At 44.6% G+C, this 12294-nt stretch overlaps 1 protein-coding gene across 2 annotated transcripts in view; it reads left to right on the plus strand.

Moving 5' to 3' along the window:
• The first annotated feature begins 190 nt into the window (after nt 1–190).
• The window catches only part of TTC17 (tetratricopeptide repeat domain 17), an 82530-nt gene continuing 70426 nt past the window's right edge, over nt 191–12294 (plus strand). For both annotated transcript variants that reach the window (XM_015411337.1, XM_015411338.1), the window contains exon 1: nt 191–369. In XM_015411337.1, the coding sequence (XP_015266823.1) occupies nt 202–369 (168 nt within the window). In that variant the 5' untranslated portion in view covers nt 191–201. The remainder of the gene's footprint in view (nt 370–12294) is intronic.

Here is a 12294-nt window from a genome sequence, read left to right on the forward strand (position 1 = left end):
AGATCCCTTTCGGCAACGCCCCCTTTGTTATCTCTTTTGCTCTTCCCGGGAGGGGCCGAAAAGAATCCACCTCTTTGACTCTCTGTTTCCCAGGCTCTGGTTTGCCTAACTCAGCCCCTTCTTTCCCATCCGTCCTTCTCCAAGATGGCGGCTTCAGCAGTTCCGCTTCCGGGTAGCACGGTCAGGCCGGGCTTGAGGAAGATGGCGGTGGTAGTAGCAGAAGGAGTGCCCAGACGGGGTGGTCGAGAGCCGGCGCGTGCCCCCTTGGGCTGGGTAGTAGGCTTCTTGTTGCTGCTAGGCTTGGTGCCACGGCCCGGCGCAGCCACCACACACTGGGTGGTCACCGAGGACGGCAAGATCCAGCAGCAGGTAAGGGAGGGGCTCCTCGCGTCACTGTGGAAACCGTCTCCATAGAAACATTCTCCCTCCCTCCTTTCTTCTGTGAGGGTCTCTCTTTTCTGGGAGACACTCGCCGTGTATAGAGAAGGGGGCATTTGAGTAGCCTCAGCACGTCGCGTTTCTTTCCGCTAGGGCTTGCCGTGGAGGCGTTGCCCTCCTTTCTGTCTTGTGGTTCAAGCCTGAGGTGGCAGTTCAAGACAAACTTTTCCTTCTTCCTCAGGGCCTTTAAACACCACAGCCGTCCTGAGAGCCTTACACTTTCTAAAGAAATGCATTTTAATCTGGCACTGTAGGAGCCCAAAAGGCATGCCCACGTCCCCGTACACCTGATGGAGGGGTAAAAAGCAGGCTGCCGGAAGGGATGCACCAGCATGCTTCTCCTTGCCAGGGGACAGGCTTTGTCAGCTGGGTAACACCATGCTCCTCCTGAGCTGACCTCGGTTGGCTGGCAGACCAAAGCTGGACACTGCCATGCGCCTCTTCATCAGCCCCACTTCTCCTGAGACAGCAGAAGCAAAGTTGGGTGCTGCTGTGCTCCTCTTCAGCTCCCACTGTACCTGGGCTGGCAGTGCAGAGCTGTCTTCCTGCTCATCAACCCCAGTATGCCTGGCCTGGCACAGGATGAAACCCAGTGCTGCTATGCTCCTCACTGGATGCACTGTGCCCATGCTGGTAGGGCAAAGCTGTGTACTGGTGTGTTCCTCATCACCACGGGGGAGGGGGATAAGTTTTGGAGAACAGCAGGCAAGCAACTCCTCATCACCACAGTGGGGGCGGGGAGATAAGTTTTGGAGAACAGCAGGCAAGCAAATGGGAATACAGACTGCATGGGGGAAATTCTGTATTTTGTTTATAACGTGATTTTGAAGCATTTTGGCTTTTATACCCCACTACCCTACCCTAAGGAGTCTCAAAGCGACTTACAATCGCCTTCCCTTCCTCTTCCCACAACAGGAAGTTTGTGAGGTAGGTGGAGAAAGTTCTGAGAGAATGGTGACTAGCCCAAGGTCACCTAGCAAGCTTCACGTGGAGGAGCAGGGAATCAAACCTGGTTCTCCAGATTAGAGTCCGCTGCTCTTAAGCACTACACCAGGCTGGCATTTTGGACAAACTTCAATAGTTTTCTTATTTTTAAACATCATTCTGTAGGAAATATGAAGGCTTGAAAAATTATTTGACATGATGCAAAGCTATTGCCTCTTCTGCAGCAAGGTCTGTAGCTATCTTTTTGTGTCCGCTTTAATTGGAAGGCTTTAGTTGTATCTAAACTGTAATGATGAATGTCAGAATTAGAAACTCAGTTTAACCTTTTAATAGTGTACCATGGCCACACAATTCAGTCTGTACACTTATGGACATTCTTCTAATGACTAATACCTGTTCTGGAGGTTCCAGTAGCTGTGCTGGTCCAATGAAAAATTCAAAATTGAAGTCTCCTAGACCCCTTATTATGATAAACCAAAATGACACAAAACAGCTTTTTGAGCTGTATGCTGTACTTCATGTTCTCTTCTGTTTATATTGCACTGTGTCCCTTTGGAAATGTGGTTGATAGGGCAGGACTGCAATATTTTGTACAAGGAAACTAGTAACTGTGGATAAGGAAAGTTACAAGTCTTAAAGCTATCTGGCTTATGTTTTGGTGCTGTTCAGTCAGTTGGTTTCAAGTATGTAGGACTAAATCCATAACACTGATGTGCATCCACTGGTACAGGGTGTTAAACATAAGGTCTGGGGGTCAGAACCGGCCTATCCAGGGCTCTTATGTAGCCTGTGAGCAACTGGTGCAAAGGAAGGAACAGAAAACTGCTCAGGGGGGAGAGGGCGGAGCCACTCCAATTGTGGCTTCAGCATGGTCTGCAGCAGTCAATAGTGTGGGAGCGTCTTCCCAGTGCTGCACTGCTGGCTCTCCAGGCCACCCATATGGGTTTTCCTTTGTACCCCCCCTCCCAGCCCATGAGGCCTTGCATTGAGGATACACCAACTTGGAGCTTACCAGCTGCTGTCCTTTATATAGTTTCTGTCTCCAGTACCTGGCCTTACGTTTTATGGCACACATGACCCGGCCCAACAAAGTGACATTTATGTCAGATCCAGCCCTCGTAAGAAATGAGTTCAACACCTCTGCACTAGGGTCCACCTCATAATCCTCTCTAGGGTCTAGAAATAACATGATTATAGAACCTTTGAGATGCAAGGTAGGTTAAACTTCTACAAATCCTGATTACTAATATACTCCGTTATTCAAGATGGGAAGCTACTAGGTCCTTGATCAAGAGTTTTAATCAAAGGGACAGAGAGGTTTGACTGAGCTAATTGACAGTTGCCCTCATTGCCAAATCCAGACTGTGATCTGTAGATTATGGCCTCGTTCCAAATAAAAGGAGACATGTATACAAGCAAAACTGGCTTTGTTCTCTGGCTGTTTCAGTTTCTGCTCCTGAGAAGACAGCCGTCTTTTAAAATGTTGCTTGTCAGTTTAGTAATGAGAAGCTTTATGGCAAAAAGAAAGCAAAACTTGGGTTGCATGTGTAATTCTCTTCTTTGCACATGCTCTTCCTTTGTATCCCATGCATGATTGGGAATTTTGGGTTTCCCTATTAACTAGGACTCTGATGTAGAAAATATTTACCTACTTATGTTATCTTTTATGTGCTTTGTTCAACATACCAAGGGGTCAGTATGATAAATATATAATCCCTGCATTCTATGGTTTATGTAACTAACAGTGTTTAATGAGATTTCCAGCTATGAGTTTTTGCATGACAACTCACCTTACTGACTAAAGCAATCTTGATGGAAGGCCATTCATCGTACTTACTGGACAATGTTAATTCTGAGAGCAAAGATGTGACAGACAGGTTGTCACCAAATTTGAAGTGGTTATGAACATGGCATTTTTAAAAAGCTGTGTAATTTCCTAGGCAAGCTCTAGGCCTTTTAGCCCACAAAGTCAAATAGTGATCCTTGCAGGATCTTCTTCATTTCCCCATTTACAGATGGTGCATTTTAAGTCACTTCCTCCCCACTCTCTCCTCAGCATGAGGCACAGCAGGTTGGCTGAGAGAGTGAGATTGCCAAAGTAGCCATATGAGAGCAAGCTGGCCATGAAGGAAGGGCAATAAAACCACCACTACCTTAGTATATGTCCAGTTCTTTCTTTTCCGTGGTGGTTGCCATAGTGCTGGTGGTTTTACTCTCTCTCCTCTGCAGCCAAGTTGCTCTCCTCCTGGCAGCCACCTTGGTGCTGGAATGGGGAGGCAGAGGCTGCAGTGAATGGTCTGGGGTTCTTGGAAATAATGGCCCTCTACTTCCATACCTGGCACAAGACCCACATCTCCAAAAGGCTCACAGTTTACCTGTTCACTCCCTCTAGTGGCAGCTGTTGCAAGGGTGGAACCACTTGCTAGCCACAAGCCCACCTTCCTGAAACATTAGCTAGGTGCCTCATTGGGAAACAACAGTCAAAAAGCTCCCTCTAAGCTATGGAGTCTTGTGAGCAAAAATTCTACTTTGTGAGCTACTGGCATTAAAGTCGTGAGCGAGCGATTTGACTACTGCATAAAGTAGTTTGCTCTGGAGCCATCCTTCCTGTGCTAAGACAAAAATGTGTGAGCCAGAGGCTAAAAAACTATGAGCTAGCTCACACTAACTCACCTTAGAGGGAACACTGATTGGGAGGTGTATTAGCATTGTGTCTTGGTAAACATGTATTCCAATTAATATCGCCCCTTTCTGTAGTGTTAAACATTGTATATCTGCTGCTTGGACATTTATTACTTCAGGACATTTCAATGAATGTAGCACCTTTCCACCTGCCCAGTAACCACAGAAAGCCACCAATTCTAGTCTAGAAGAAATTTTTGATGGCTGTGAGGCATTCAGTGCAGTCCACTATGAGTCCAGTCCACTGGGAGTCATGCCCAGGTCAAAAGGAGCTTAATCACTCCTTAATTTATTAATTTATTTATTACATTATATTTATTAATTGCCTAATCCCCACGATTCTGGGGTTCTAGGCGATGTACACATTTTAAAAACATAAAAACATATCCAGCATATTGTTTCTTCCCATATCTGGTCTGTGAGTGCTTCAGAAGCACGGGGAGGAAGTAAACGCCACAAGGAATAGGGATCCAGGTAGGGTGCGAGCTATGATGTAAACCATCACTGTCCTCAACATCTCTGCCTTACAGGCCCTGTGGAATTGCATAAGATCCCGCAGGGCCCTGATGTCATTTGACAGAGAGTTCCACCAGGTTCCAACAAGGCCCTGGTCCCGGTTGAGGATAGCTGGATATCTCTAGGGCCGGGGACCACCAGCAAGTTGTTCTGTGAAGAGCATAATGGGTGTAATGGAGGAGGCAGTTCCGCAGATATGTTGGTCCTAGACGGCTCAAGGCCCTAAAGGTCAGAACCAAAACCTTGACCTGGTGCTGCACTGGAAGCCAGCTCAGCTGGCGCAACACAGGTTGAATATGCGCAGTCTGCAGTTTTCCTTTTAGAACACATGCTGCCACATTCTGGATCAGTTGGAGCTTCCGGGTCAGTCTCAAGGGCAGGCCAGCATAGAGCGAGTTACAGTAGTCTAGCCTGGAGGTGGTCGTCGCATGGATTACTGTGGCCAGGTCAGAGCGCAACAGGAAAGGGGCCAGCTGCCAGGCTTGGTGTAGATGGAAAAATCCCAGCCTGGCTTTACGTGTCCCCTGGGCCTCCATATTAAGGGAGGTATCCAGGATCACACCCAGGCCCTTGATGGACTGCGCCAATGCCAGTGATGCCACACCAAGGGCCAGTAAGGTGAACCCAATCCCTGAAGCCCCTCCCCCTAGCCACAGAACCTCCATCTTTGTCAGATTCAATTTTAACCTGCTCTTTTTTAACCATCTCACCACGGCCTCTAAACTCATAGCCAGATTTTTTGGGGTGGCATCCAGGCCATCCAATGCTGATGCAATTGGGTGTCATCAGCATATTGGTGATACCCAAGCCTGAAACTCCGTGGCAGCTGGGCGAGTGGGCTCATATAGATGTTAACATCAGGAAAAGAAGTGCCCCCTGAGGGACCCCGCACTGCAAGGGGTATCTAGAGGACAGTTTCTCCCCAGGCGCCACCCTCTGTCCCCGACCATGAAGAAACGACGTAAGCCATTAAAGGGCTATCCTGCAAACTCCCACATCGATGAGGGGGCGGGTCAAAAAATCATAATTAACCATGTTGAACGCTGCCATAAGATCGAATAACTATAGCAGCACTGACCCACCTCGGGCCAGCTGCCCACAGAGATTGTCTGCCAAGATGACCAACACCGTTTCCGTCCCATGGCCAGGGCGGAAGCTGGACTGGAATAGATCCAGTGCTGATGTCTCATCCAGGAAACTCTGGAAACCCTTAAAACCCTGAACACCTTGTTTCTTTTACCGTGGCATAAAATAATACTTCCCACCACCATACAACTATCCAGGCTGTACACTTATTTATTTATTTTATTAATTTATTTATATACCACCCTACCCCACAAGCGGGCTCAGGGCGGCTCACAACATGCAATAAAAACAACACAATATTATATTTATTTATTTTTCCAATTTATACCCCGCCCTCCCCGCCAGGCAGGTTCAGGGCGGCTTACATAAAAGTAAATACATAAATAACAATTAGATTACCATAAAAACATCTAAAAACAGTTCATTATAAAACAGTGTAGTATCATAAAGTGCTAGCAGTGTTGTTTTAATTTCATAATGATGGCATTACCGTATGAGTGCATTCCATAGATTATCTAGTTCAGCTCGCTGATCTTTCCCAGATATAATCGGCAGGCACAGGCTGTCCATAGCAAACTGAGGGCCAAGGCTCTATAAATTCCAGTTGTTGTTGATAATGGCGGCAGCTTCTAATTGAAGGCCTGGTGGAAGAGCTCTGTCTTGCAGGCCTTGCATAACTGTAAAAGGTCCCGCAGGGCCCTGATCTATTCCGGGAGCTCATTCCACCAGTATGGAGCCACCACCGAAAAAGCCCTGGCCCTGGTTGCAGCCAGTCTGGCATCCTTGGGGCCCGGGAGGGCCAGTCGGTTTTGTGACCCTGACCGTAGTGCTCTCTGGGGTATATTATGGGGAAAGGCAGTTCCTCAGGTATGTTGGACCCTGGCCATAAAGGGCTTTAAAGGTAAGAACCAGCACCTTGAAGCAAATTTTGTATGCTATCGGCAGCCACTGCAAAGCCTTCAGGACAGGCTAGATGTGCTCCCGCGTGGGGAGGCCCATCAGAAGCCTGGCTGCAGCATTTTGCACTAGCTGCGGCTTCCGGATTTGTAACAAGGACAGCCCCATGTACAGAGCATTACAGTAGTCTAATCTCGAGGTGACCATCGCATGGATCACTGTCACCAAGTCGTTGCGTTTGAGGAAGGGAACCAACTGCCTAATCAGCCAGAGGTGATAAAAGGCTGACTTGGCTGTGGCTCTACCTGGGCCTCCATTGTTAAGGAGGCATCCAAGAGCGCTCCCAAACTCCTAACCTCTGGTGCTGGCACCAACGGTGCCCCATCGAAGGCCAGGAGTGGGATCCCTACCCGCAGACCGCCCCGGCTCAGGCATAGGACCTCCGTCTTCATCGGATTCAATTTCAGTCAGCTCAGTCTAAGCCAACCAGCCACGGCTTGTAATGCCCAGTCCAGATCTTCCAGTCTGGAGCCAGACTGACCACCCAACATCAGATAGAGCTGGGTGTCATCTGCATACTGGTGACATCCTGGCCCATAATTCTGGGCAAGGGGGCACATATAGATGTTGTATAACATTGGGGAAAGCACTGCCCCTTGAGGCACTCCACACTCCAGTGGGTACCTTTGGGAGAGCTGTTCCCCTAATGCCACCCTTTGTCCCCAACCATGGAGAAAGGAGGCAAGCCATTGCAAGGCAAGCCCCTGAACTCTTATGTTGGTGAGGTGGTGGATCAGTAACTGATGGCTGACCGTGTCGATTGCTACCGACAGGTCCAACATCAACAGTACTGCCAATCCGCCCCAATCCAGATGCTTCCGGAGATCATCCGTGAGTGTAACCAGTACTGTCTCTGTCCCATGGCCTGGGCGAAAACCGGACTGAATTGCCACAGCCCTCTCTATTATTTTGCCCAAATAGGGCAAATTGGAAACCCGCCAGTAGTTAGCTAGTATGGCCAGATCCAGAGATGGCTTCTTCAGGAGAAGGAAACATCAGTCACAGCAGTCAGTAATCCCTGACAACAGCATGACGATTCCCACTACAGTGACTACTGCAACAGTGTCAGAGAGGACATAGAAGAGCTGGTACTGGTGCCAAGCTGATCTCGGCAGTGTCCTAAGGTGATGGTACATAATAAGATTGATCAAGTTGAACAGGGAAGGCCGGTGTCATTTTGGACATCCACCACCACAGCCAAAAGCCTTGCTACTATTTTTTACCATTTTAAAGCCTTTGAGAATGTTGTACATTTTATTTTAGAGTTGAATCTTGTTATTTCACCTGTGAGAACTTCTAGAAAAATTGTGTTAGTTTTTGTGGCTTGAAAAGATTTGGAGAACCGTTCAGTTTAAGGCCAATAGCTATTATCTGTGTGCAGATTGAAACTAGTGCAGTTTCCAGCTCATTCTCCTAATTCCTGTGTAGTGATTCAGTCTAACAGATTTTTTTCACAAGATGCTTTCAAATATTGATATAAATTTAGGTCAGCACTTCAGGATATTTTCCCCTCAGCTATACATCATAATCTCTGCTTTGCATTGCTCTCACTGATAGGCTGAGTACATATATACATTTTGTATTTTTAACATTATGTATTGACATAATTTATACTGCAAATGAATGGTCCGTCCATTTTGCCTGATATTGAACCTGTAAAGGCTGGGTGGGGGGAGATGCATATCTTTAGAATGCATCACCAGAGCATTAGAAGACAGGGAAGGAAGCAGAGGAGGTGATACTTTGAAAATGTAATTGAAGGATGTGTATCATAAAGTTTTGCTGGAGTGTGCCCCTTGGAACTGCTAAAGCTTATAATAATAAATACTCTTTTCACTGCATCCAAATTTGGCCATTCCTATTACCTTAAACTCCTGCCAACCTAGCAGTTCGAAAGCAAGAAATTGCAAGTAGATAAATAGGTACCACTTCGATGGGAAGGTAACAGCGTTCCGTGCGCCTTGGTGTTTAGTCATGCCGGCCACATGACCACAGAAACATCTTCGGACAGCGCTGGCTCTTAGGCTTTGAAACGGAGATGAGCACCGCAACCCTAGAGTCAGACTCGACTGGCTTTTGAGCAAGGGAACCTTTACCTATTACCTTAAAACACCATGGGGATCTTTTATCACTTGTTTTCAAAGCAAAGTTTCCTCAAATCCTTCTGAGCAAAGTAACAGCATTGAAACGTTGTAATAAATAGTGCCAACTCTGAACGTTTGACTGTTCAGATACCCTGATAATGATACCACAGCCCACAGTGCTTTACAAGTGACCTTTCTGAAACTTTCTTAGAATTTGCAAAATCTACATACAATCTCTGACCAGTTTCAGTAAACTTTGGTGATGTTGCTTCAGTGGCCCCAGTGATTTGGCAACTTTTCCCCTCATCAGTCCTAATGACTTCAGTAGAACTGCTGCTTCCCAAAATAACTTTTGCTCCAGTCCTCAAGAATATTTGTTTGAAAGTAAGATTTCTGGTGGCTCTTGTTTCCAAGTAAATATTTAAAATGTATAGGCTTTAACCAGTGATATTCAGTGGCTCAGGAGCTACATGTGGCTCCTATAAGCACCATTCTCTATTGTAGCACCTGCCCTGTGTTTAGGATAAGTGGGAAAGACCTTTCCTGGTTGGGGCTTGTGGTGGATAGTTGACTCTCAAGTTGAAACAGCTGGTGATAGAAAAGTGGGTAACCTGCAAACCTTCCTGAGGTGGAGACATAATGCCAGGAATGGATATAAATGAGGCTCTTCTAAGTAATCGTAATTGTGAATGTGGCTGTTTGAGTGAGCATCATGCTATGCAATTGGAAGTAGATTCATGAAAACCAAAAGGGCTATTCTCCAGTTAGGATTAGAGGTACTTTATATATACTGATGTCTGCTTTTCTGTCCTACAATTCCATATGTTTGGTGACTACCCATTGATGACCTAGCCATGTCAGGGAGGCAACTTGTGTGTGTAGTCTTCCCAGTAGCGTGCTCTTGAATGAAATATTGTACAGTGTGTTATATCCTGTTTAAGATTCTGTGTAGAAGTTGCACCATTCACTGAAGTGGCTTTGTGTTGCAGTAAGGCTCATTAGGTTTAGGGCTTGCTCTCAACTGGAATGTTCATAGAGTTTAACTTTACAGTTCTGCTGGGAGGTGCTTTTTAAAGCATGCAGAAAGGAAATGGCTATAGATTGAGTGAGCATCACTGGCTTAAACGTATGCTATGCAATTGGAAGTAGATCAGTGTGAAATCCTGTAAGAGTGTCACCTGAAATAACTGAGCTGGTGGTCTGGTTTACTAGTCCCCATATATAAGAACACAACAAGCCAATGCAGAAACTTCCTACAACTGAGATTTTGAAAGCTATCTGAAGGCTTAATTTAAAAAGCTTTTCCAAACAAAAGATATATTAGTGTGGAGATCAAATAGACCACACTATAAAATATAAAAATAAAAACTTTGGGGTTTAATTGAACATGACACCACCTGCAAAAAACAATTAAGCATTCCCCATTGGCAGTACAGGAATAGAATTGCAGCAAAGACACCAGTATAAAAGGTTTAATTTTGTCAAGTTCACCCAATATGCCCATTTCACTTTCCTGTTTAATGTAACAAAGACAAGCAATTGACCTAATCATGGTGGAAGAATTCACAGAATATATAGGACTGAAAATTGCATTTTACTTTTCTTTTTCTTTTCTTTACTTTTTCAGCCAATTTCTCAGTCAAGGATTTGGTTCTTCCAACAAGTTGGATTCATATTGTGCAACTAATGATGCTGCCGATATTTTTAATGGTAGTTTGTGCACTGGCTGAAATTTGAAAGTGGCACTACTTTTGTTGACATAATCCAGTTAGAGCTGAGCATATTCAGGTTCAGTTAATTTCAGTGGACAAGACTGAACCATAAATTTAACCCTCCCATTGAAATTAACAGAAGCTAAGGGGGTGGGGTAGTTTTGAAGAAAGTGTGTAACCTTAACTGTTATTTGGCTTGGGGACAAAGAATCTCAGTTTGTATCACTTACTGAAGCCCACAGTTTGTTGGGCTTTTATATACTACTTTTTGGTTACAAATAGTAATATTGTGGATGGCATAACTGTATTATATGAGTTGCAGAACAAGGATTTTTTTTTTCCTTCTAGCAGAGGCTTTACTGTTTATGCACACACTGGCAGCATGAAAGCAGAACAAAAAGTCTTCCAGGAACTTGTTCTTTGTGCTGTTCTTTAGAGTTTGTCTTAAGATATGCATTAATCCCTTTTATGTTCACCCCTGCAATGTATATTTGATTTCAGACAGGCACCCTGAGTAAAACAAACTCATAATTCACCATCAGAGTAGAAAAGCAAATCAGTGACAGTGTAAGGACTGCTGGTGGGGGAGGGGGTGGTACTGGCTCTTCTCCTTAGTGTAGTTTACCTCAAGAAATAAAACTGTCTTTCATTTTATCGTTCATAGTTGTTTTCCCCTCTATATACCATCAACTAATTTAACTCTCTTGAGAAAATGATAACCTTCTCATCCTTTCCTGTAGAGCAGCACAACTAAATTCAACATGCTTATCAAGCAAAGCAGTTTGCAGGCATTTAACAAAGCGAGACTATCTCTAATACTAGCTAGATAACAGCATTAATGATTAATCTCAGGGAGAGAGGTAGAATTTTAACCTTAACCGAATTCCACCCTTATTAAGTATAGAACTTTAATCTTAAAATCTAGCAACAAATACTGACTAAATGATACAATTTTTTAAAAAGCTCAGGCGATGTCTATGGTTTTTGGAAATAGCACTGTGCCATTTAGTGCCATTGTAAACATGCTCTCTATTAAAATATACACTAGCATTTCCTCAGCTAAATTAGTCCTCAAATCAACTTGCCAAATCTGTAATATTTTCTGTGAGTATGTCAGTTCAGTCTACCCCACACTCCTTAAAACTAGGGGAAGTAACAATTCTGCATTATGAAGGGTATAATGCTACTGTTGTGCTGAAGCCATATTTCTCATTCTTCTTTTGATCTTTCCATTCCCCAGGTGTACATATCTGGGAAGGGAAAGATATATAAGCTTAACAAACAGTTAGTAAAAACCTGAGGAGTACCTTTCTTTCTTTCTCCTACCCCACTTTGCCTTTTCTCCTTTCATATGTTATGGGAGAGGAGGGGTGACTCAGGGGCATTGGAACTGCGGTCTGATGATGCAATTGGATATGACTGGGGAGAGTTATAAAAGGGGCAGTAGGAGATGAGGGCTTTAATGGGGGGTAAAATGGTGAGTATGGTCTTTGAACATCTGTTGCGTGGGAGTTTGGCTTTTCACCCATTTGAGTTTAACACTCCTGCTATAGTCTCAGTTAATGTGTTTTTGTAGTAGACTGTTATTTAACTCATTTGATTATCTATAGTGCACAGAGTGTGTGTAACCTTTCCCCTTGTGTCTGTTACCCACAGTGCTTTAGGCAATGTTTACATTGGGGCCTTGGTGATAGGAATTGTTTGGAATCCCAGTGTCTTAATTTTTTTATTTATGTAAATCTCCATGCAATGCAAATTAATTTCCCAGAATATAAAATCACAAAGCTTCATTGTGTATTTTCTGATATGGATACATGGGGAAACTTCTGATTTATAAGTAGTATAAATGTAGTCTGAATTATAGTAACTGTGAT

This window comes from Gekko japonicus, unplaced genomic scaffold (genome assembly GCF_001447785.1).
Source record: "Gekko japonicus isolate JY-2015 unplaced genomic scaffold, Gekko_japonicus_V1.1 scaffold2347, whole genome shotgun sequence".
NCBI lineage: Eukaryota > Metazoa > Chordata > Lepidosauria > Squamata > Gekkonidae > Gekko > Gekko japonicus.